At 45.3% G+C, this 26,655-nt stretch overlaps 1 protein-coding gene and 1 long non-coding RNA gene across 4 annotated transcripts in view; both read left to right on the plus strand.

Moving 5' to 3' along the window:
* LOC120405923 overlaps positions 1-3,121 on the plus strand; it is a 33,283-nt gene extending 30,162 nt beyond the window's left edge. Inside the window, exon 3 of the long non-coding RNA XR_005598989.1 lies at positions 2,813-3,121. This is a non-coding gene — a long non-coding RNA (uncharacterized LOC120405923). The remainder of the gene's footprint in view (positions 1-2,812) is intronic.
* Positions 3,122-3,126: 5 nt separating this feature from the next.
* LOC120405921 (histamine H2 receptor-like) lies at positions 3,127-26,614 on the plus strand. 3 transcript variants are annotated; one of them, XM_039539860.1, is made up of 4 exons: positions 3,127-3,350; positions 12,377-12,673; positions 22,670-22,846; positions 25,511-26,614. In XM_039539860.1, the coding sequence occupies exons 1-4, from the start codon at positions 3,145-3,147 to the stop codon at positions 26,211-26,213; spliced, it is 1,383 nt and encodes a 460-aa protein (XP_039395794.1). In that variant the 5' UTR covers positions 3,127-3,144; the 3' UTR covers positions 26,214-26,614. The 3 variants fall into 3 exon arrangements, with proteins under 3 accessions (XP_039395794.1, XP_039395795.1, XP_039395796.1); XM_039539861.1 differs by lacking the exon at positions 3,127-3,350 and adding an exon at positions 7,570-8,096; XM_039539862.1 differs by lacking the exon at positions 3,127-3,350 and adding an exon at positions 7,570-7,841.
* Positions 26,615-26,655: the final 41 nt, after the last annotated feature.

Consider the following 26,655-nt stretch of genomic DNA (forward strand, 5'->3'; position numbering starts at 1 on the left):
GGAAAGGTTATGATTTACTGAATGTGATTATCCAGTCTGTATTTCTGTATCTGAAGTTAGAAATATTGACTATATATCTGTATATCAACTATGCTACTTTGGGTGACACCCACTGCTAACATGTCAGATACAACAATGGAAAAGCCAGACAGGGTGGATGGCCCATCAGCAAGGACAATAGACTGAAAAGCTTGGCCTTCCTGTGAACCCTCCATACTGCCACTGACTCATGGATGCTGTGATACTACAGAGTCAGGTGGTCTTGTCACCTGATACTAAAACATTATCTGGGACTTCTTGGCTATGGCTACACTTGCAGTTCAAAGCGCTGCCGCGGCAGCGCTGCCACGGCAGCGCTTTGAAGCGCTAAGTGTAGTCAAAGCGTCAGTGCTGGGAGAGAGCTCTCCCAGCACTGTCCATACTTCACCTCCCTGTGGGGAATAACGTACAGCGCTGCGCTCCCAGTGCTGGGGCTTTGACCACACTGGCGCTTTGCAGCGCCGCAATTTGCAGCGCTGGAGAGGGTGTGTTTTCACACCCTGCTGCAGGGCTGCAAATTTGCAAGTGTAGCCATGGCCCTTGTAACTTTCCACTGCAAGGGAAGGGAGGTCAAGTTTGGGAACCAAAGGATTCCTGCCTTATGTAAATCCCATTTAAGGGTGGGGAGGAAGGCAAACAGCACTCCTCCTCTCCATGGCCTGGCTGCCCAAGAAGAAAGACTGCAAAAGGGAAGGCAAGGGGGGAGTCCAGACTGAGACAGGGGTCCAGTCTGAAAAGGAATATCACTGGAACTCTGAACCACAGAAACTTTGCAACCTGCCTGCAACAATATCTAGGGGGAGAAATACTATTTGTAACCAATTTCTTTAGTGAAACTAGCTTAGTTTGCGTGTTTGATTTCATTTGCTTAGTAATCTGCTTTGTTCTGGTTTTTAGCCCTTTTACCACTTAAAATCTGCCTTTTATAGTTAATAAAATTTGTTTTGTTTATTATTAAACCCAGTTTCTGTAATTTCTAACTGGGGGAAGAGGTAAAAAGTGTGCACACCTCTCTCCACATTTAGGGAGTGAGCGAATTTTATAATATATCTTTGGGCCTGCACTCCAAGGGAGGTGGACATCAGAGTGCTGGAGCAAGTCCCTGAAGCTGAGCCTTCCCAGAGCTGATCTGCAGCTGGATGTGGCCTTCCTGTGGGTGTGTTAGAGGAGGTTTTAAGAGCCTGGCTCAGCAAGACAGGTTAAAGGGGGCCCGTGCTGGCAGAACGGGTAGACTCAGTGGTATCTCAGCACATCAGGTGGCTTCCCAAGGGGTCCAACCCCTCACAAACACCACTGTGATGACTCTGGGCAATGGAAGTAAGAGGAAAAGCTGACACTTTCCTACTTCCATCTCCCAGAGTCATCACCATCATACTCCATTATTGGAGCAGTAGGAATATTCATATTTCCAGTGATATTTCAGAGAGGCTGATGTGGGCGGGCAACCACCAGGCATCAAAGCAGTGCAAGGAATGAAGGAAGCATCTGACGTTCCTACGCAGGAGGGCCAGGGACTCCAGCAATCGGTCTGGCATGGGATATTGTATGTCACCCTTCTATAAGGAACTGGATCAGGTTCTGTCCAACACCCCTGTATTGAGCCTGAAGAGGTTCACAATGTCCTTGTAAAAGCAACAGTATTTGCAGTATTTTCACTCCACTCTGCACTGTGTCTGTAGAGACCCATGCAGCAAATCCTGGCCAGAGCAGGGGGGTGAAATGGTCTCTTCTCTCTGTCTTAGAATGGCAGTCCAGGGTCTCTTTGAAGTTGCCTGAACCAAAAGTTTCAGGTTCTGAGCTTTGTCCCTGCAACCTTTCCGAAGAAAGACTCTCTCCACTCTTTGCTTTGTTCCAGCTGAGACCGATGCTGGCTAAGCCTGGTGCATGGGGTGGTTCAGTGGCCAGTTTTGTAGACACTGAAAATCGCTAAGTGCCCCTGTTCCGTTGCTTGAGTCAAAAGCATGTGCTGCTGCATGGGAATTTTCAAGGAAAGCTAATGCAGTGTCTTTCTCCATCCCTCTTCACTCCCCTGAAGTTTGGCAGGCACCGGGGACACAGGGCATTCTGGGTCAGCCAGGGTGTTGTGTGTGCTGGAGTCACAGGCTGGGCCTCCTTTCCCTGTCATAGCTGGGAATATAGACTATTTCCATGTTTGTGTGATCCCAGTCCTCCAAGCATATTTCAGCAAATGTATCGTGCAATAGAAACCCCAGCTAGTTCTTGAGATTCACCAGCAGTGGAAATCTACTTGGGCTACCATCATCGCTTACCAAACCCCACCGTTCAGAAATATGTAGAGGGGTGATCATTAGCCAAAACATCTCTCTGGATCGCCTGCACAGTACTGGAAAGCCACCTGCTTTTTACATTTCGGTACTTTGAAAACCACAATGTTCTCAAGATATTGGCCAGTCTTTAAAGGAACTAAATAGAAAGCAGCAACATGGTCCCTAGAACAAATTTCCCTACTTCACTACGAATGCTTCAGAAGTTACTAACATTGAAAATTCATAAAATCCCTTGATATAGTAGTAAGATTTTTAATAATTAAAAACAGTAATAATTTTTTCTCACCATTATTTGTGTCTGCTACTTCCTCATGGGAACGTAAAAGTTGGTTGAGAACAAAGGATGTGGAGACAAGTTATATACCTGGAATGCTCAACAGCATCAACATTATGGCCTTCTACAGAAAAATCATGTTAAGTGGGAGGATTTCTCAGCTATTTCCCAAGGACTAAAATATAATGTTTTTTTCTCTTTGAATTGGCAGGACCTGCGGCTTCCAACAGCAAGCCCATTCCAACAGGAGGCCCGAAGCAGAACCCTAGAGAGGAGGGCATGGGCAGGGAATAGGAGCAGGGCTATAGAGGACCCACCTGCTGGGATGGAGAGGAGGAACCAGAAGCACTTGGATTTCTTCTGGGCAAGACAGGACCATTCCCTTGCCCAGGAGAAGACTGGCTGGCTGCTTTTTGGAGGAGGAAAGGCATAAAAAGGAATGGGAGCATTCCCTTAATGGAGTGATTAGTAGAACTGGTGGCTGACAGAGTGCAGTGTCCACCTGCTGCCAAAGCCCCAGCTCCACTGCCACTGGCTGCCACTATGGAGCACGTACGGTCCTCCTACAGAAACCCCTCTGACTGGAAAGGAGGACAATGCTGGACCTTCTGGAATCCAGGAACAGCAGCTTGTACCAGACCCCAAAACTCCTTGGAGGAGATGTACCCGCATTTCCCCAAGAGACCTTTTCACCCAGTATTCACCCCTTCTGAGGAGGAGAAGGGGAAGGGGACCAAAGACAATAAATGGTGAGTGGTGTTCACTGTGCTCAAGTTATTTTTACAAAATACATTGGTCTGTTTTGCACAATATTGCAGTGATAATAGTTTTCTAATAATTTTACTTTTGCAGTTTTGTTTATACCAGTTTATACATTCCCCCTATTTACTGTGGTTTACTGTTATTCAGAGGTGTTTTTCTCTGACAATAAAGCTCCATCTGCTATCGCTTAGTGTTAAAATTTACAATTTGTCTGTTTCCCCTCTCATGAGTATGACCTTCCTTGTTGTTTGGGCCCCACACATGGACAGTAAAGGGTGGAATCAATGTCTTTCTTTGTTAGTGTGTTTATTGACCATCTAGACAAAACAGGAGAGAGAGAGCAGTGAGCATATAAACAATACAGCCGCTAGCATCAAAAGCAGCTAACCAACACCAACCCGATAACACAAAGTGGTTGCCCAGCAATAATTGCCTTACTTAATGTGTGCACTCTGACTCGTGGGGATGGACAGTAAACATCATTAACAGCAACTCAAAATGGAACAAAACTGTCATAATGCTACGTGGGTCCCTAAATATTTCCCCTCATTTACATGGACAGCAGGCAAAAGAAAAGGATGATAGGGCATCCCTTGGCATAAGCAAAAGGCTGCTATCATCTCTCTCTTCCTGCTGTGCCATGATGCATGCACATATGGTGTCCCTAATTTCCTTTGCCTACTGGGACGCAAGATCTGTATGCATGTATTTTGGATGTGGCTGCCTGGTAAACAGTTCTCAAACCAGATCTGTCCTGAGCTCACTCGGGACAAAAACACTCTGTTCTGTGCTCACAAATGCTGTGGAGCATGCAGCATGGACTATTATAACTGAGTTTTTCACATTAGCATCAAAACATGCCTGTAAGCATGTCCAACGAGCTTTCAGCCTACCAAAGGCTCATTCCATGACCATTCTGCAGCTACTTAGTTTGAACATGAAATCCCTTTTCCCAGGATCATAGACAACAGGGTATGGTTTCATAAGCCAAATCATGAGCAGGTGTGCAAGGTCCCCCAAAATAACAGTTGGTGCAGATACACTATACAGGACAATTTTGTTTGTGGGGAATAAAGTCCCCATTTCCACTTTAATTTACATTCCTGATCTCCTCAGCACACTTGCGTCGTGAAGCTTACCAGTGCACCCCACTTCAGTGTTCATAAATCTGCCTCTGTGATCCACAAGGCCTTGCAGAACAATGGAACCTCAGAGTTATGAGTTATGAACACCTCAGGAATGGAGGTTGTTCGTAACTCTGAAATGTTCATAACTCTGAATGAAACGTTATGGTTGTTCTTTCAGATGTTTACAACTGAACATTGACTTAATACAGCTTTGAAACTTTACTATGCAGAAGAAAAATGCTGTTTTTAACAATCTTAATTTAAATAAACAAGCACAGAAACAGTTTCCTTACTTTGTCAAATATTTTTTTAAACTTTTCCTGTATTTTTTTAGCCGTTTACATTTAACACGGTTCTGTACTGTTTTTTGTTTGTTTGTTTGTTTTTGTCTCTGCTGCTGCCTGGTTGCATACTTCCAGTTCCAAATGAGGTGTTTGTCTTGACTCTGGTGTTCGTAACTCCGAGGTTCTACTGTCGTACCCTTTCCTGTTCACTTATTCACTTGCCCCTTATGGTGGGACAAACTACTGGGACATGAGTTCCATCAGTGGCCCTGAGCAGTTTGGAAACCCATGCCTCTCAAAACTAGTTATTTTTTCGGGAATGTTACTTACACCAACTACCCATGGGCTAACCACAATGTTACCTGCCTCACAAACCACAACCACTACAGTGGACCTCCCACCCTCAGTTTGGTTTGACATGGACCTATAGCTGTCCGAGATAGCTAGCGCCACAGGGCAATACCAACCCACTTCTCAAAAGGTATGGCTTCCTTGAATCAAGTGTTCTGGTGCTCAGGGGTTGGTGCAAGCTCCTCACACACCTCCAGGAAGGTCCTGTTTCTCATGAGTAAGACTATGATTCAGTCACGGGTATTTTTAGTAAAAGGCATGGACAGGTTATGGGCAATAAACAAAAATTCATGACCTGTGATGTGTCCATTACTTATATGAAAAATAACTGTGATTAAATCTTGGGGGAGAGGTGCTGGAGGAGCAGTGGGGGGAACAAATGGGGCTGCTGCGGAAGGGGGGGAACCTGGGGCCAATGGCACCAGTTGCTGGGGGCCGTGGACTGCGGTTGCTCCGGCTGACCACCCAGGGACCACTGCCAGGGCCAGCAGACTGTGGCTACTGCAGCCAGCTGGCCAGGGACTGCTGCATGGGGCCATGGACTACGGCTGCTCCGGATGGCCTCGGACCACTGCTGGGCACTGCTGGAGCAGCGGCTGGTGTGGCTGTCCCTGGGGCTGCTCCAGCAGTGGAGATTGTGGAATCTCCATCATTGGAGATCTTTAAGAGCAGGTTAGACAAACACCTGTCAGGGATGGTCTAGATAATACTTAGTCCTGCCATGAGAGCAGGGGACTGGACTAGGTGACCTGTCAGTGTCCTGCCAGTCATGTGATCCTATGACTCTGTGATTCCCTGGGGCTGGCCAGTGACTGACAGGGGCCAGGGAATGGATGGGGGAGGGAGATTCCCTGGGCTGGCCAGTGACTGACAGGGTTCAGGCAATGGATGGGGGAGGGAGATTCCCTGGGGCTGGTCAGTGACTGACAGGGGCCAGGCAATGGATGGGGGAGGGAGATTCCCTGGGCTGGTCAGTGACTGATGGGGCCAGGGAATGGATGGGGAAGGGAGATTCCCTGGGGCTGATCAGTGACTGACAGGGGCCAGGGAATGGATGGGGGGAAGGAGGAGTCCCTGGGCTGGTCAGTGACTGACAGGGGCCAGGCAATGGATGGGGGAGGGAGATTCCCTGGGCTGGTCAGTGACTGACAGGGGCCAGGCAATGGATGGGGGAGGGAGATTCCCTGGGGCTGGTCAGTGACTGACAGGGGCCAGGGAATGGATGGGGAAGGGAGATTCCCTGGGCTGGCCAGTGACTGACAAGGGCCAGGCAATGGATGGGGGAGGGAGATTCCCTGGGGCTGGTCAGTGACTGACAGGGGCCAGGCAATGGATGGGGGAGGGAGATTCCCTGGGGCTGGTCAGTGACTGACAGGGGCCAGGCAATGGATGGGGGAGGGAGAGTCCCTGGGGCTGGTCAGTGACTGACAGGGGCCAGGCAATGGATGGGGGAGGGAGATTCCCTGGGGCTGGTCAGTGACTGACAGGGGCCAGGCAATGGAGGAGGGAGGGAGATTCCCTGGGGCTGGTCAGTGACTGACAGGGGCCAGGCAATGGAGGGGGGAGGGCGATTCCCTGGGCTGGTCAGTGACGGACTGGGGCCAGGGAATGGAGGGGGAAGGGAGAGTCCCTGGGCTGGCCAGTGACTGACAAGGGCCAGGCAATGGATGGGGGAGGGAGATTCCCTGGGGCTGGTCAGTGACTGACAGGGGCCAGGCAATGGATGGGGGAGGGAGATTCCCTGGGGCTGGTCAGTGACTGGCAGGGGCCAGGCAATGGATGGGGGAGGGAGGAGTCCCTGGGGCTGGTCAGTGACTGACAGGGGCCAGGCAATGGATGGGGGAGGGGGATTCCCTGGGGCTGGTCAGTGACTGGCAGGGGCCAGGCAAGGGATGGGGGAGGGAGATTCCCTGGGCTGGTCAGTGACTGACAGGGGCCAGGGAATGGATGGGGAAGGGAGATTCCCTGGGGCTGGTCAGTGACTGACAGGGGCCAGGCAATGGAGGAGGGAGGGAGATTCCCTGGGCTGGTCAGTGACTGACAGGGGCCAGGGAATGGATTGGGGAAGGAGGAGTCCCTGGGGCTGGTCACTGAGTAGCTGCCAGGGGCCAGGCAATGGAGGAGGGAGGGAGATTCCCTGGGGCTGGTCAGTGACTGACAGGGGCCAGGCAATGGATGGGGGAGGGGAATTCCCTGGGGCTGGTCAGTGACTGACAAGGGCCAGGCAATGGATGGGGGGAGGGAGATTCCTTGGGGCTGGTCAGTGACTGGCAGGGGCCAGGCAAGGGATGGGGGAGGGAGATTCCCTGGGCTGGTCAATGACTGACAGGGGCCAGGCAATGGATGGGGGAGGGAGGAGTCCCTGGGCTGGTCAGTGACCGACAGGGGCCAGGCAATGGATGGGGGAGGGGGATTCCCTGGGGCTGGTCACTGAGTAGCTGCCAGGGGCTGAGCGCTAGTGCTGCGGACACGGAGGGGCCCAGGGTACAGCCTGGGTGGGGCTGGGGAGAGAATTCGCTGGCTTCCCGCCCACGAAGCAATCCCTGCTTATTGCAAGCACAGAAGCCAATTGCAATGGCCTCCCGCACCGGACCCACTGAGCAGCGAAGGGCAGGAAGCCCCAGCCCGGCCAGCGGCAGGAAACCGAAGCGCTCGGTGCTTTGACGAGGACGCGCCCCCGGGTGGCCTTAGGTGTTAACGCCGCCACTTGGAGCAGGTGGGTGGGCGAGTCTCGCATTCTCTCCGTTTCTGCAGCCAGCCCAGGATGTGTAGGCAGAGCAGGTGCATTTTTAAAAGTAGGATTTGCTGAATCAGAGCCGTCCAGGACTGCGTGTGCCCATGTGCTGCAGAAGGGAGGCACCCCCTGGACGCACACTCACTGATGGAGAAGGAGATGCCGCTGTTCCACCTTGCCGCTCTCCTGGAAACAACACGGAAATAACTTCAAGCCAGGAGACTTAGGAAAGGAAAGGTGAGTGCACGTGCACTGACTCCCTTCATTGCCCGCTGTGTTTCACCAGTCACAGGCATTGCATTTCCTCTGGGTCTTGTGTTCTGATGTGTGTCTATCCATCCATTCACTGAACCATTTTTTTCCCCAAATCCAATTGCATCAACTGGGATAACACATTCACCTAAACACTTTAATTGGCATGACATGAGGAGGAACAAGGAATTTATAATCTAGCAGTGTCAATATTACCTCATTATTTGTGGTTAGCATCTAAAAGATGGATTACTACTATTATTTTTGAAAACTTGGAAGGTCAAATGGAGGAGGGAGGAAAGGATGTTAGAAAAGGGCAAAGTAGATTTTCTTTTCTCCAGTCTAAAAGGTACCACAATTAGCAAAAGCCGGCTACACATGGTTAGTTCCACTGTGTTTTATGTAGCAGAGGTCTTAATTAGAAACCAATTTATAGTTAATACAAAGTTCAGTATGGAGAGAATACAGAATGTAGGGTGTGTGTGTGGTACATATGTACACAAGCACACATATTGAAAATGCATACAGAAGTGCCTGTTTCTTATGCATTTATTTTAACTATACAGTTGTGTTCATATCCAGATCAAAGACATGTGCACACTGTGCAACTACACTCATCCAAGAAAAAATATAATATGGACACAGCAGTATGGTTAACAATAAATGTCTGAAATTTAGCCTCTTGAATGTGAAGGTGTAAATTAGAATATGCATATTTCTACCTTTTGGCTCTTGATTTGTAATCCACTTTATCGACACAGACGTATTTCAGTGAGTGAAACTTCCTGGGAGCTGGTTATAGCTGAACATATTAAATATAAAATGTTGCATGCCTCACGGATATGAAAAATGTGCTGCTCATATAAGATTATCAGTTTTTTTCCCCATGAAAGGAAAAATATGGATTATGTCAGAAGCAAGCAAGCAAACAAAAGCTGGTAGTTGTGCTAGATACTGATAGCAAGGAAGGTTCTGATAATGGGAAACAGGGGGCATGGTGGGAAACCAGCTCCCAGGAAGTTTCACTCACTGAAATACGTCTGTGTCGATAAAGTGGATTACAAATCAAGAGCCAAAAGTAGGACTCTGCATATTCTAATTTACATCTTCAAGTTTCAGTTGCTAAATTTCAGAGATTAACCTGCCCCGGGTATAGTATGAAGGATGTTTGACTGTCTGTGTGAACAGGGAATGTTTGGCTGTATGTATGAACAGTCACACATGACCCCCTGCTGGACTAGAAGCTGAAGGCTGTGCTATCTATGGAAAAGTAATTTTCCCCTGAGGTCTTGGATTTTGACGTATGAGTTCAGCTAACCTTCAGCTCCTCCTAGACTATTAGGAACTGAAGTGCATGAAATTGGAAAGAACATCCGCTCTATAGTTCTATAAGAACTGAAAAATTGACTTAAATCTCAATGCCACGGTTATTTGGAGGTTCTTAATTCCTCAGAGAGATTCCTCCAGTAGCTATCCGTACATACACCGGCACAAGTTCCTCGTGACTTGCACTGACAGTCACTGGATTTGCAGGTGAGTTTTAAAGCATTGGCTTGAAGTGAAAAAAGCCTTAAATGGTTGGAGTCCTGCAATCTGAGGGACTGTCTTGCTCGTCTGGCATGTGATACTGTGACAGCAGTAATCGCGTGAGGCAGCTACGCTAACAACCCTCTAGTTTGATAGAGAGGGTGCTTGGGGCAGGGCATTCTCACTGTAGGAGCCTATGTTTTGAAGAGTTAGTGATTTTGAGTGCAAAGTTTGAGACATCTTGAAAGAGGCTGATTTTCAGAAAGTATCCTTCATTTATTTGCTCTTTCAAAAATCAAGCCCCTTTGAAGCATCTCAAATGGGACACCTAAAATCACTAGTCACTTTAGAAAATATGGGCTCCAGGGTCTGGAAGTTGCTTCCCCGTGTGGTTTTGCCAGAGCATCAAAAGTCCTAGGCTTTGGAGTGTTTGATGGGAGGCAGGTGTCGGGAAGGAATTGACTTTGGTTTGTGGCTGGAGAGTTGTTTTGGCAGGTGGGCGAGGAAGCATTTCTGAGGGCCAGGCTTGATATTTTGCAGATGGGTTAATACTGTGTGGGGCTAGCTGGTGTTAGGTGGGCTTCATTTTGATTTAATGCATCACGTTTTAGCAGGTGCCTAGTGTGACATGCCAGGGTATAATCCAGACTAATGAGCAGCTGTGTCACCCTGCCCTGCAATTTTGGGTGCCTCACAATGCCTTGCTGCAGCCGCTCCCAGCTGGGCCACTCACAAACAACCTCCAGTGTGCAAGTCACACCCTGAGTGTCTATGTGTAACTGCAGCCTGCCAGCCACACCTAGTCACACTCTTGCTCTCACCAGCCTGAGTTATGCTTCAGGGTGACCCCAACACACCCCCAGCCCTGAATTTCCCTCCAGAAATGTATGTCGTGTACTGCCCAGCCCTCTCCTAGACAGTACAGGATATTTTAAATCAATGTATTCCTAAAAAGGAATAAGATGCCAGCTTATTATCTCAAATAGTTATTCAGACATTTCAATATAAACACACTGGATTAGAAAAAAAACAGTAGAACGGGTTTGTTAACTACAAAGAGAGATTTTGAGTACAAATAATGAGGCATAAAAGTCAGAAATGGTTATAAGAAAAATAAAGATAAGACATTTATTATTATCTTACTTAACAAACAATATAAGATTCAAGCAAAGTTTTTCACCACATGATTTCAGCATCTTACTGACCAAACCCTGTAGGTCAGGACCTTTACACCAAAGTCCAATGAACGCTTCCTTGGTCACTTTCAGGTGCAGTGAATGTGATAGGAAGGAAGGGGGGGTTGGGTATTTGTCCCTCTTTTGTATAGTTTCAGCCCCCCTCTTGAAAAACATTTCCAGTTGGGCATTAGAACATAAAATATCTATGTGGAAGGATGTTCCCTGATGGCTTTTTCTCACCTGATTGAGCTTTCTCTGTTTCCCTTCCTGCTTGATGACTCTGTTTACTGGTTATGTGCAAATTAAGCAGAGCATATATTCCTTTGTTTAGGAGAGACCTGTTTGCCAACCTCAGTTTAGTCAGGAGTGTGGGGTTTGGAACATGTGTTAATAACATCATACAGTGAAATCTTATAATGTCACATAGAATGTTGCCTCACTTATTTTGTCAGGACAATATTGACCAGCAAATTATGAGTTTTCAAATGATACCTTGCAAGACATGCCTTGTACGAAACTGATTACAATAGTGTAGAGGGTGTGAACCCAGGGGTGTATTCTGTCACACCTAGAGCTTCTCCAAGAGCTCGGAAGGTTGGGTTTGGCTAGTTGAGTTTATGGAAGTGAATTCTAGCTGCTGTGACATATGTATGCTATTAGCTTGTGACTGCAATGTCAGCTATGGATAGTACCAGAGCAGCAGTACGTGTCTACTGACCCTCTTCAAATGTGTTTGCACTAACACTTTGACATGAAAATGGAGCAATTCAACATTATCAAACTGAAACGGTTTGATGTCTGCAAATCAAAATTTGTGGGAATTTCCATTTTGTGGTAAATTTCAGTTTTTCATTCGGAGTCAGAATGAAAATAAATGTCAAAATGTCAGACATTTTCCCCAAATGGAAATTCCATTTTCCAACTCTCTAGCCATGAATACATATTATACCACCATTCTGATCACAACTGGGAACCTCTACAGATAAGAGCATAAACCTCTACAGCTTGACCTCAAGGACCAAATTCCATGACTAGGAGCTGTAACAGACCCATATCATCGCGTGTGTGTGTGTGTGTGTGACATATCACATACTGAACAACGGGTTATGTATGTATCCAGCCTAGGCAAAAAAAAAAATCTTCTCATCCACCTTGATAATGACCAAGATGATAATGAGAAAATATTTTACTTGCCCATCAAATAAGATTACTCAGCCCAGGTGAGTGGGATTAGCAAAACTGCTTTAATTCTAGATTCCCACTGCTTCTTTTTCCAGCGTTCAGTGCTTTTTCCCTGTATCAGGCTTCACCTAATGATGTGCTTTTCATTCACAGGAAGGCTTTTAATTTTCATGATGCCTTTCAGCCAGTGTGGCACATATGTAACATTATCGTTGGGTACAGTGAATCGGTAACAATGACACAGAGAGGGCAGATTGCTCAGGAGGGTGCGTGGGACTTTTTAAGTGAATGAGACATAATTATAGTTTTCATCTTTTCTTCCATAGACCTGGAATTAATTTGCTTCAAAGTCTGTGTTTTTTTTCTTCTCTGCTTCAGCTCTGAACACTGGGGGAAGATGCTGATGGACAAAAATACATCATCGCTCGCCAACATCTCCTCCACTGCCCTGTCCTGGGTAAGAGGTGATGGCAACTGGACAGGGGCAGGCATTGGTCCCCGGGAGGTGGCTGTTGGACTAATACTAACCTTTATAGACTTGATCACTCTGTTTGGGAATACAGTGGTTTTTATCTGCCCTGTGGTGGAGAGGAGGCTGCGTACCGCAACGTACATGTTTATTATGTCCTTAGCCATGGCAGATCTCCTCGTTGCTTGTCTGGTCATGCCATTTAGGTAAGAATTGCTTGTAAGGTAAGACCTGCTAGTAATGCACTTATTTGATGGCATTCAGTAGGGCTTAGTTCTGAAGGAGGCAAGTCTAATGGTCTAATAAATGGTGCATAGAAAACAGGATGCCTGGGCTCCAGTCCCAGCACTGCTACAAACTCACCATGGGTCAATCACTTCACCTTCCTGTATCTCAGTTTCTCTACCTGTAAAATGGGAATAATGACGCATACATTCAGGGTACGTCTACACTGCAGCTAGGAGCCTGCTTCCCACATGAGTAGATGGACACATGCTAGCTCTGCTTGAGCTAGTGCCCTAAAACTAGCAGTGTAGCTATGGGTAGTGCTAGCAGCAGCTTGAGCTAGCTGCCTGAATACATACCCATAGGGTCCAGACAGGTTTGCTCTCAGCCGGCTTGTAGTGTAGATGTGCTCTCCCTCCCTCAGGGCCCAGTCTGGCATTCCTTGTGAGCCTACAAAAACCACTAGAGGCAATAGGAGTTTTGTGTGCTCAAGGAATACAAAATCAGGCCCTCAGTTAGTTCCAGTCTTCAATTTAATAATTATAATGTTTCCATTAAGATAATCTCTTGGATCAGATTGTTCTCTTATTTACACTCGTGGAAATCAGGAGCAACTCCACTGAAGTCAATGTACCTAAACCAGTATAAAACCAGGGTGAGAAAAAGTCTGAGCTCATATATTCAAAAAATGTCCTAACCGTGTAGCACATAACACTTATATTATTAACCTGACATATTTTTAAAGATTAAATTATACATCCTATTTTTATCACAGTAATACCCTCTTTAATATTTCTTCTAGCCCAATCCAAACATCAATGGAGGAGGGGAGTGATGTTCTTGCAAAATAAATGTTTTACCTACATAAACAGAACAGGACAATTGCTGTCATTGTCAGCTGTCTGGATCTGCACGTGATTTATAAATTGAAGATTAAAATTTTTTGTTTTGTTTAAAGCTGTCTGCATTGAGAAGGCAAAAATGATCAGGATTGTTTCCCTTTATTATTGTACTCTGACTGCACTTTGACTGGTGACAACAAAGTCATGGCTCCAATTATTGACATGAGGCTAAAAAGACTAACGAGGTGGGATTAGACCAATTGCTTTAGACCTTTTAGGCCAGATTCACCACTGTGCTCTGACTGCATTCCTCTCCTCTGGTGAAATGAAATGGCCATAAACCCACTTTAACCAGCTGGTTAAATAGAGTTTGCATCTGCTTTCAGACATCAGCAATGCAAGGAGAGAGTTACAAATTGAGTGGAAGCCTATTCAATAGCTTCAGAGGAAAATGAAAATGATGTTAGAAGAGAGTTAAAGTTACCCTTTCCAAGACTTGAATAGACTGTCATAGTTTCAAACTCAGGAAATCTCAGTTCAGTTTCCAGCTAGAGCGGCTTGAAGTATTTTCTATATACTGTTTTACCATCGCTGAAATGTTTAACAGAGATGCAGCAGTTGGTACAAAACTTTCATCAGGAAGGTTTTTGGGAACAGGGGAAGAGTGTGACTATACCTGGGAGGTTAGCATACCTGGGAATGGGAGACCAATGGTCAGCTCCCTGCTTTAACTGATGTCGAGTGCACTGGGCTGAAAGTCTGTGCTCTAAATCAGGCAGAGGTGGGACATGAACTCGGGGTTCCTGCATTCCAGGTCAATAACAGGATCCACATGCTTCTGTTTTCATGCAAATATTCTACAGTTTGGGTTTCCTTCCAAAGCAGAACATAATCAAATTTCAAAAGCTTGAATATTGCCTCAAAATGCAATGGTCCGGTAAGCTCTTGTTCCAACATCATCACTGGCACCATGCTTCTATCTCCTCCCACTCTTACATCTGCTTTGTTGGGTGTATGAATTCCAACAGCTCCGGCTTTGGTTGCATGATGAAATAACCCACTCCCCTCCTTCAGGCCCATGGGAAGTCATTGGGAATATTGGCAGTGAATTCACTGGGAGTAAGGTTAGAGACTCTGCATCGTTTACAGTGGGGTCCTCATTATGTGCTGTGGTGGGGGTAGGGGAAGCATGTCAGAGCCCATGTTTGGTATACAGGCTCTGTACTGAAAAGGGCCCCCCAGATTTGTCAGCAGGCAGTTCCTTGCAGATTGAGGCTGGCCAGGTGCACGTGGCTAGGGCACGGTTCAGGATCAAGCCAAAATGGCACAAGAACAGGAAGTGGGGAGAGTGGGATCATGATTTGCTGCCTGGCCTGAGAGGCAGGGTGGGTGGCGTCAGGCAGTAGCTGGCAGTTACATACTCGTTGCAGTGCGAGGAGGCTGCCAAGCTGGGCCTACACACCTGATGGCTCCCTCCAGAGAGGGGACTGGCTGTGATCAGTGCTCTGCTGTTGCAAGCTCCCCCTAGCAGTGTGAACACAAGTGAACTGGGGAATCCCTAGGGCCAGGGCTGAGCTGGTGCTTTCCTGATGGTGCCCATGACAAAAGGAGCCATGTTAACGCCAGCTGTCTGGAGCAGGGAAAGCAGCATCACAAATAAAGGATAACTAATAACAGCTGTTACAGTGTACCCAACAGGGGTGTGCTTCCAGCAGTCTCTCTGCCAACCCCCATTTCCTCAGGCTTGTTGGTACCTCCATGTCCCTGTTGGAGTCCAGAGCAGACTCTGCTACCTCGGCCAGTTTAGTCTCCTTCTCTCAAGACTCCACACTGGAAGGGAGGGCACTGCCTCCCCCTACCTTCTGCTCTGTGCTGAGGGCCTTTCTCCAGCATGTCTCCCTGCCAGTTTGCAGTAGGGACAAGTCATAAAACTATAAGGGACTTTGAAAGGTCATGAAGTCCAGTCCCCTGCCTTCACAGCAGGACCAAGTACTGTCCCTGACAGATTTTTGCCCCAGATCCCTAAATGGCCTCCTTAAGGATTGAACTCACAACCCTGGAATTAGCAGGCCAATGCACAAACCACTGAGCTATCCCTCCCCTGTAACTCACCAGGGCTGGAAGTGGAACCTGGGTCTCCTGTGGTGGCGGGTTAACAAGCCCCACCTCCTCCAACAGATAAGTCAGGCTCCCTGCTCCCACTCAACTGACAGGTTCTTCCTCTCAATCCAGCCCTTCCTCTCCAGCAGATTTTCTTCCTCTCACTCTGTGCATGACCCTTAAACACACTGCAGTCCTCTGGAGTTCCCACATTCTTCCTGCGGCCAGGGGGATCCCTTCCTGGACCTTCAGGGCAATAAGAGCTCTCCCTGCAAGAGCTTCCCACTTACCAAACTACCCACATGTCCTCTCTGCCATCCACCTGCTGACACAGCCTTCCTGGTTAGGGTGAGAAGAAGTGCTAGAGCCAGCACTGCTGTGCAGCACCACGGGCAGGGGGGAGCATTTCCCAAGCAAAATGCTCACCTCCCCGAACTAGGAGGGGCTTTCTTCCTGGCAAAGGAGGAGTGGAGAATTTGATGCCACATTTCCTCATGGGTCAGCAGCAGAGCTCAGAAGGGAGGGATGGAGGGGTTGTCACCTCCAAGGAAATGGAGGTAACAAAAAAGGCTGAGGAAACTGGTACTCGGCAAAGAGTAATCTGTCTGTGCTTATGTCTTGTAGGGAAGAGGAGCAGTAGAGGCTGAGGGAAAAAAAGGGGGGGGGGGTTGGTAGATGGCATTTGAAGAGGGGAAGTATTTCCATGACAACCAATGACTTAATTATACAGTTAGAGAGAAAATAACCCACTTAGGAGAGAGACACCATATTTATCAGGAAAACTATGAGGTGAACAAAAAATAGCCTGCTAGGCAAGGCACCATTTTAAGCACCACAGGGGTCCAGCAGAAAGCTATTTTATGTCAGGGGACCACAGAACTACCGCGAGGCTCGGGGAGTTAGGAGGCTGCAGGTACTCTGACATAGCACATCAAAGTGCTGCAGATAATAGGCATCACTGTTGTCAGCCAGCACAGAATCCAGCAACTTTTGCCTCCAAAATCCCATTTCAGCTAATAGAGACTCTCCATTAGCTCTCAGCAGTAGAAGGACTCTTGTACTATGCAAGCCAGCCACTAGGGGGAGAAAGAGTTAGCTAGCCCATCGCACCCAGTAGCTCAGCACAACACTTCTAACTGGAAAAGGGAAGGTGAAAACAAACATCGGGCAGAAAAACATGCTCCTTAGTGGAGGAATTCATCCATGACCGAAGGATTCTAATCTGTTGTTTTAGCATTTAGCAATATTCCCCCTGCATTGTTAGCTGATACTTTACGGTGGGCTCAAATACCATGGTGAGGTGAGTCATAGACGGCGCTCGATGGACATTTTGATTAAAGGCAACTAGCACTCCCAGCATGTTAAAATAAAATGCTCCCATTTATCATTCTAAATGTGCTGCAGTGAATAGGGTTTCAGTTGTTTGCCATTGCCCCTGACGGGTTCCCACTGAAAGTTTTAGTATTGTGCAAGGCTAAACAATTGAGCCTGGCCTTGTATCACCAGCCAAGCAGGGCAGGGTGATGACTTCCCCCTGCCCACATGGACCGTCGCCACAGCACATTAATGGTTAATTTCTACTCCGAGTTCATAGAGCATACTTTCAATATAAAGATATTATTCCCCAAGCATTACCTGTACATTCATCTCGCAATGATTGTGAAGCTTGTGAATTCTGAACTTCCTTGTAGATCCTCAAGGATAAATATTGATGGACCAATAATCCACACCGTGTAGAGTCAAGCACAGGAATTTATTACGCACAGCGCTGGCGGAGTGTCACTTTGCATATCAGGCTCAGAGACACTGCAAAACAATTACTTACTATAGATTATATATGGTGCTCATTGGGCGGAGAGAAGCGACGGGGATGGGTTTTGCCAAGCCCCTGGATAGGTTCTAGCAGCAAGACAAGATAAGAACAATAAGCCAATGGTCTAAAAGATTACCTAATGGCCCAAATTAACATATTGGTGACACACAGGTAATTGTCCCCAAACTATGTCTATTAAAGTATATAGGTTAAATCCTAATTTTGGGGTCCAGGGGAATGAGGTAGCAGCTCTCTTGGTTGACCACCAGGCACATTCCTAGAGATTTAAATTGAAAAAGCAGTAATTAGTACTTAACAATAACAATTGTTTATAAGTTTACTCTTGCATTTCTGTGGGCTAGGACTGGCATACATCTGTGAGGGGAGGGTGTCATAACTCATGTCAATCATATTAGGCCTCTCCTTGAACTTTGTCTAGGATCTGAGGAGTATTGTACCACTATCTCCTCCCTGCATTAGGGAGTAACCATGAGGCCTTTCTCAGCACTTCATGTGTATATAACTCGCGATCAGGACGCCCAATTACATTTGGAGTTATGCTGACTCCGCTCACTGACTTGAAACACACAAGGTTATCTGTTTACCCCAGCTTCCTCTTAGCTATGTATTGTTCTCTGTTAGCCAGCCCCATAGCCCAAGCCAAGCTGTGGACTCTGCGCCTATATGAAAAGTTCTCAGGAGAAACTGTAGTTAAAATCTTACATCCATAGCTAATGGATTCTGACCCTTCAATATCCTGTAAGACATGTTTGGTGTAGTGACTTTGTCAGGTCTGAGGTGAGAGTTGTTTGCAAAGAACAGGGGAACCTTTGCCAAAGGGTCTCTGTGTCACAGACTCCCAGAATGGGGAAGTTCTCGGTATGCACTTAGCTCAGATACTATGGACATCACATATGGGGACTTGAAGGTTATAGAGACCCTCTGTCAAGCAGCATGACATCTTTGGAGTAGAATCAAGACTGCCATAGGCTGGCTAGCTGATGCCACAAGTACAATAGGGGTGGATTTAGGTTCACAACTTTCCAGCTTGGCTGTTTCAGCTCTTACGCTGAATTGCAGCAGATCAGATATGCTGTGCTGTTTTGTTCATTAGCCACATGCCAAAAAGAACAAGCCTGCGTGATTCAATGAAAGGAACATTCAGTCCTTCCTTAGCCAGCTTTAGTGAAAGAAAAGAGGTTTAGTTATAGAGACAAAGGGACCCTCATACAATGCTTCACTTGATTTCAGATGAGTGATGCAGCAAGAAGGTAAAAAAAAAGTGTGATTCTGATGTTGAAATTTCTCTGATTTGTTCAGTATCTGTATTTCCCAAGCATTACAAAATAGTACTTGATATCACCACTAAGAAGACATCAGGTCAGCTGGCAGTGTGTACTCAGATTGGCATCTATACTATGTCTCAAACTCTTTGGCCTTCCTACAGTGCACTGCTAACTAAGACCCTATTGCTACAAAGACTTACACAGGTGATTAACTGTACACACTCTGAGTAGTTACATCAACTTCAGTGGTTGACTAGAGCTACTCGCAGTGCCTAGAGTTAAGCATGTGCATAAGTCTTTGCAGTATTGGGGCTTAAAAGACAGGTTCTGCCACCTGTACATTGGGTAGTACCTTGTTGCACAAATTCTCCTACTGAAATCAATGAAGCTATTTGTGGAGTAAGGTACTATTCTGTGAGCAAAGTTAGCAATCAGCCCCTAATTCTTCTCTCCATGTCCACTAGTGCCTATAGGACTGACCAGAAAATGGAATTTCTATTCTGTGGGAAATTCTGAGATTTCCACATTTGTTTTTGTTCCAAATCAGAATGAAAAGAGCAGATTGTTCATGGAATGAAAATTCCAAAATATTACAATTTAAAATAATCAAAATGTTCTGTTTTAATAAGGTAAAATGTTTCATTCTGATAATGTGGAAACATTATAATAAATATATATATTAAATCTACAAGTTAAACAAAATGAATTCAAATGATAGTCAAAATGAAGCATTTTGGAACAAAACATTTCAACATTATTAAAATGCTTGGTTTTGACTCTTTTCCCTATCAGAAATGTTGTCAAAATTGACATGTTCCAGGACAAGATTTCAATTTCAACAAAATTGCATTTTCAGGAGAGAAAACTATTACAACGAAAAATTTTCAACCAGCACTAGCATCTACCCCGTCTGGATGCTTCTCCTCTTGTTAATCGGAACATTTCAGGGAATGGTAACAGCATATGTGTAGCATAGAGATTGGATACTCTCAATCTCATATTATTCCTTCATTAATGGCCCCTAATTTGGCGCTTGGTAGTGAATGGACAGGCTGTGCTGATGTCACTGTTGATATCATCATAACACCTTTATTCTTTAGAAAAAGGTGAAATTAGAGGGAAACAACAGTTGGGTCAGCTAATCCATCACCCTGCCAGTACAGGATTATTCCTGAGAGCCTGAGCTCTTTGTCCAGTTTAAACATCTCAAGAGAGGGAGCTTTATAGCACTTCTCATAAGGTTGGGGAGTTTGTCATGACGTCTTTAGCCAAAATGTCATCTCCCCAACTCTTGTGTGGTTTGTATGGTGCTTGCCTGCTGCCCTCCATCCCAGACATGGCTAGATCTCAGGGGTGATGTATATGAGTACTTTGCAGAGCGCTTTGGCATGAAACACATTTGATTTCTTTTTAAAACTCTGGCTTGCCAGGTCACTTAATTTTAAGCCCATTGTATGACCCTAAATGCATCTATTTTAAATCTGAATGGTTCCTCCTGTGTAAAAAGCTTTAGAAGATTATTGGTGTCTAGAGAGTGTGCATGTTATCCATTTGGCTGACTGGTTAGGGCACTCTGTTTGGCTGTAGGAGATGCAGGTTCTAGTTCCTGCTCTGTTACAAAGTGGAAGATGTCCAACAGGAAAGTTGTGAGGTTGAGAGCATACCCTGGGCCGAGGTAGGCAGGGGAATGCCTACTTCAAAAATCCTGCTTCAGGGCCACCAGGGAACTGGCTTGCACTAGGGCTCTGAGCAGGTCATTAGAGGTGGGGAGGCATCAGGACTCAAGCAGCTTTGCAAATACTGATTGGCAGCAGCTCAGAGAATCAGGAGCTAAGTGGCTGCTGAGCAGTGATTTTGAGAACGTCACCAGAATGTTGGATTTAGGCCCCTAAGTGCCTTTGTGAATCTGTTCCATCGTCTGTAAAAAGGAGATAACAGACCTTGCCTACCTCACAGGGGCGTTGTGAGGATAAATGTTATACACCGTGAGGTGCTCAAATAGTACTGTAACGGGGCCATATAAGACAACACACAGAGCTCCCCCTAACTCCTCAGATAAATGTTTGTACAACATCCTCAACTGACTGGGGCGTCTAGCTCATATTGTAGCACAGATGCTAACACAGTGAGTGCCATTACCATCCTGAAGAGGCAGAACAATTGTAACCTGTAAAAGTAGTTTAATTAATACTAATGAAATTAGTTAAGCCAAACCCAAGCATTTAAAAAAAGCTTTATATATAGATTTTATTCCTTTCCTCTTTCTAGCCAGCAGAGCTGAAAGAACTCCAGTCGGGTTAGAGCAACTGCTGTGGTTTTAGTGCTAAGAGACTATGAAGCTATACAGTTGCAGGGAAGAAGGGAATTAATTCTCACAAAGGCAGTGACTTGTTCACTGTGTCACATAACAAAGTCCAAGAGAAAGTTACTGCAAAAGCTAAGGTCTTATATAAAACTGGTAAAAGTAGGAAGAAGCAAATTGCAGCCAGGTAAAAGTTACAGCATCACAGCTTACACAGCCCGTTGTACTCCTGCCTCAAGCTTCCTGACTGGTTACTCATTTGTTACTGTTTCTCTGCCTTTGTTGGTAATATTTTGGTACAGGTGAGTGGTTTTCACTGGCTTACTTGCCTCCGTGAGTCATTTATAGGCTAAATAACATGACAACTGGGGTTCTCATATGAATCCCATTAGCCAGAAGCTAAAATGCATGAGATCTGAAGAGGCAGATCTGATGGAAAGTACTAAAGACGCTTGGAACATTGGAGGAGGGAAGCTATTCCAAGCCCAGGAATTGAAATATCCTGAGGAGACTATGCAGTTCAATTTTATTAAATCACATATGACATCTGTCTTTGTCAAATACAAAACCACACAATCTAAAACAGCACCATCCAGATAATACATCAAAATGCCAATTAGAACCTAATATAAATTTTCTTCTTCAGCATAGTGCCAAAAGGGCAAAATTTGCCACTAAGTTGACTACTGCCAGTGGCTGAGAAAAAAATTAAGACATTATCTTTTGAGATGATGATAAAAAAAATTTATACAAAAGAGGCAAAATCCAGCATGCTGAAAAATTCTACAATGCAAAAGATGAGATTGATCTTCCAATGCTCCAGATTTAGATGGGCAAAAATGAAGATGTGAAGGAAATATTTTCTCCAGTTCTCATGTTATTTAGCCTATAAATGACTCACGGAGACAAGTAAGCCAGTGAAAACGACTCACCTGTACCAAAATATTACCAACAAAGTCAGAGAAACAGTAACAAATGAGTAACCACTCAGGAAGCTTGAGGCAGGAGTATAACGGGCTGTGTAAGCTGTGATGCTGTAACATTTACCTGGCTGCAATTTGCTTCTTCCTACTTTTACCAGTTTTATATAGGTCCTTAGCTTCTGCAGTAACTTTCTCTTAGACTTTATGTTTCCATGGTTTGGAATCTTAAAATACACGCCTTACATAACTGAGGATTTGATCACTCATTCAAAAAGAGTTCAAAAATATGAGCTGTTGTGAAGACTAGCTCTCTCGTTTTGGTTCCATAAGTGTCTTCTTGAGGCACTGAAAAAGCCTGTGACAAACATAACAATATATGAAAATACTAATAAATTAGAGGTGATCTGTACTGAAACTGCAACAATGCCAAGGGATACCATTAAAACAGTGTTCCAGCTGGTAGCATAAGTGGGACTTTAGCTATGTCCCATATCAGGCTAAAGCCTTGGGCATCAAACTTGGGGATTACTCCAATTTGCCTCCTAACAAAATTTCAATGTCTCTCAATAGAAGTTGCCATATTTTCACTAATCTTGCCAACAGGGTACAACGTTAACTTGCGTTTTGGGTAAATAGGCTTCTCTATAGCAGAAAAATAATCATTTCAACTGTAACAATATATTGTGGTCTCTCTTTCTTTCCACCCCACAGCATAATTTATGAGGTGACGGGGATGTGGCTGTTCGGGAAGCTATTCTGTAAAGTGTGGATCTCTTTTGATGTCATGTTCTGCACGGCGTCCATTGTCACATTGTGCTTTATCAGTCTGGATAGATATTGCTCCGTGGTGACCCCCTATCATTATTCAATGAGGATGTCACGTCGAAGGCGAGTATACTTCTCAAAAGATTGTGGAAATAGAGGGAGGTTTTAGGATCTGCCAGATGTTCCATCATCAGTCCCAATTCCAGGGTTTAACATTAAACATCCCTGGAGGGCTAACTTGGATAGATTGCCATCTCTGCTCTTACACCTCAAATTCAAATAGGCGCTAAGCACTGCATCCATTCAAAAAAGAATAATTTAAGATCAAGAATTGAAAGGAAGACTTATCCAGTGGTTAGGGTGCTAGCAAGGGACTTGATTTCCTGCTCTGCCACAGATTTCTTGTGTGACCTTGGGCAAGTCACTTAGTGTCTGTGTCACAGTTCCGCCATCTAGAAAATGGAGATCATAGCACTGCCCTGCCTTACAGATGTGTGTTGTGAGGCTAAATAAAGAGTGTGAGGCAGTCAAATACTACAGTAATAGAGCCCATACAAGTACCTAGACACAGCCTATCGAGTCTCATATTCTAAAATAGTATCTATGTAATAAGATCCCAGGATTGTCACTCTGAAGCCTAGAATGTCTGTACAGTGTGAAGCGATGGAAACAGCAACAGGCATGGCAGAGAGCTCTCTTTGTTTAGAATATCATCAGGTTCAGTCACCACTGGGGTTCACTGTCCATCACTGTCCAATTTTTAAGTTCTCAGACATTTTGATGTTATGAATTACACCCATGTCCAGCTACAGTCAGGCATGTATTCCATGCCAAGAGTCCTAAACCATTGTGATCTCAGAGGTAACCACCAATCACCACTCTTACTCTACAGCTAATTTGCATGCAACACTTTCATTGGTTGTGAGGGAGACTGCACAGATGGTGGATTAGTTGGCCCAAATGCCACACCTGTGCAACAGGACAGGCTTTCAGCTACTAGTTTATTTATATTTAACTCCCTATAGAGCTAATTTTTGAGTGCCCAAATCCTTCAGAGTTTTTACTCAGATGTGGAACACACCCTTACTATGGACCCTGACAGTTCCAGATGAGCCATTCGCAGCCACCACCCAAAATCTGATCCGTATTTGATAAGCAGCCCTTTGCACCATTTAAAGAGCCCTACTTTTGTGCTTTTTTGGTGTGGAGGATGCAGTAAGGTATAAAGAACCTCATGGCTGCCCTGGCCTGCATGCACTTCTATGATGCCCCTTTTGAATTAGGAACATGTTGCAAAATTATTTGGCTGGTTGTGAGTTTTAGGTAGTGCTACAGGCTTCATAAATATCTGCAGGCACAAGGAAGTCAGTGGGCCCACCTACATGTTTCAGCTATGCATGGGAAAATGTAGGTAGTGGGACCTCTGAAAAAACACAAGAATGGCCATTCTGGGTCAGTCCAATGGTCTATCAAGCCCAGCATCCTGTCTTCTGACAGTGGCCAGTGCCAGACATTTCAGAGGGAATGAACAGAACAGGGCAATTTAAGAGTGATCCATCCCCCATGATGCAGTCCCAGTATCTGTCAATCAGAGGTTTAGGGACACCTGGAGCATGGAGTTCCCATCCCTGATCATCTTGGAGGACAGGTCCATCAATGGCTATTAGCCATGAAATTATCTAAGTCTTCTTTGAACTCAGTTATACTTTTGGCCTTCACTACATCTCCTGGCAATGAGTTCCACAGGTTAACTGTGCAGTGTGTGAGGAAGTATTTCCTTATGTTTGTTGTAGACCTACTGCCTATAAATTTCATTGGGTGACCCCTGTTTCTGGTGTTATGTGAAAAGATAAATAACACTTCCTTATTCACTTTCTCCACTTCAGGCACAATTTTTTAGCCCTCTGCCATATTCCCCCCTTGAATCATCTCTTTTCCAAGTTGAACCATCCCAGTCTTTTAAATCTATCCTCATACACAAGCTTTACCATTCCATTTTCATTGCCCTTCTCAGTACCTTTTGCAATTCTAACACATCTTTTCTGAGATGGGATGACTAGAACTGCATACAGCATTCAAGGTGTGGGCATGTCATGGATTTACCCTCCCCATCCTAACCCAGGAGTTCCAGTGGTGAGGGCAGGTTTAAGCTCCTACCACTGTTCCATAGGAAACCCACAGGAGAGGGCTGCTGGGACACTTTAGGTAAATGAGACTTTCCAGGTGCCCTGGCCTTGCCCTCTGCAGCCAGCAATCTAGTTGTATCACTCTCTAGCAAGATAAGAGCTCTAGCTAATAATATGGCTGCATGTGTCCATTAAAAAAAAAATCAAATCTAGATGGGAAATTAGGGAGTGGGCCTGAGAGCCCTGCTAAGCTGTGGCAAAGGGTTGCAAAGTTTGGGCATCACATCTTAAACGCGTAAGCTGACTATCACCTCCTGACCCTACAACTGGTTGGAAATTTTAAAATGTTTCAATATTCTAACAGAAAAGAAAATATTCCCTGAAACAATGTTTCCCCGTTATTTTTCCAAACAGTTCTATCGGTCCCTGACACACAGACTGGCCTAAACCTAAACCTAATCCAAATAATCCAGACTTTGGAAATGTTCAAATTTGGACCAAAACATTGTGTCTCAGGCTTCTCTATACTTACCTCTTCAGAAGCATTGACTAATCTCCACCACACCCCTGTGGAGTATCATTACTGTCAGCTGTTTTCAAAGGAAGATCTCAGAATAACTTGTGCTCCCAAGTTTTTACCTTCCTGCTCTTCCATTTGCAGGTGCATCATAATGACCTGCATGGTCTGGGTATACTCCTCCCTCATTTCCTTCCTACCAGTCATGCAAGGCTGGAATGAGATACCTGGTGTAGATTTTGACGCTGGCAAAGAGTGCATCTTTGTCACCAACTGGACTTTTGCCATTGTAGCTTCTGCCCTGGCGTTTTTTGTCCCGTTCATGATTATGTGCAGCATGTATTTCTTCATCTACCGAGCATCACGACTCAAGGCCACCCGCATCATGTCTCAGTCCCTTGAAATTCACTACCATCCCAACAGCAAGAGGCAGAACAACCTGCAGCTGGAAAACAAAGCCACTCGGACAATTAGCATCATCATCTCAGTCTTCATATTGTGCTGGTTACCTTACTTTGTTCTGAATGTATGGCTAGCTGCTAAAGGTACCAATTCCACCAGCGCAGTTCTGGTTGATGCTTTCAAGATCATAACTTGGTTAGGTTATTGCAATTCTACTATCAACCCCATGCTCTACGCCTTTCTGAATCGGGACTTCCAACGGGCTCTGAAGAAGCTGTTCATCTGCAGGCGCAGGTCTCAGGTGGATATTGGAGAAGATATGGTTTCAATAGCCACCTTTTCCAAGACTGCTCAAGACCCAGAATACAGCATTAAAGTCCCAATGTCCACTGGAGGGCTGAAGAGCAAGCGCAAACCAAGTTCTGGGTTACTTGTTGCAGGATGAGACAGATGCAGAGTGTATGGTGACTGGTGTGTATTTTTTTTTTTGGCGGGGGGGAAGGGGGGAGTCTATTAATTGAACTTTTTTTTTGGAAGAGATTGGGTGCAAGATTACAAATGTATTTTTATTTTGGCTGTAATCTGTGTGAAATGTGAGCACAGCAGAGTGATGCCATATTGTCCTTTCATCTTCCTTTGTGCTGTGAACAAAATTAGTAGCACTTTCTGAAAGAACAGCAAAGGACCTTGATCCTGCAGCTCAGTTGTCATAACCAATTGGCTAGTTTCCCATTAAAACAATATTACACTATATATAAATAGCAGAAAAGTTTCCTGTGAATGATTCAGCCTTCATGTTGAAAAAGTAGGTGTGAAAACATGAATTGTGCTCACTGAGCTCCTTTTAGCCGGGTGTACTCTACAATTGTGTAGGATACGTGCTGTCT

The sequence above is a fragment of the Mauremys reevesii genome, linkage group 5 (assembly GCF_016161935.1).
Source record: "Mauremys reevesii isolate NIE-2019 linkage group 5, ASM1616193v1, whole genome shotgun sequence".
Taxonomy (NCBI): Eukaryota; Metazoa; Chordata; order Testudines; family Geoemydidae; genus Mauremys; species Mauremys reevesii.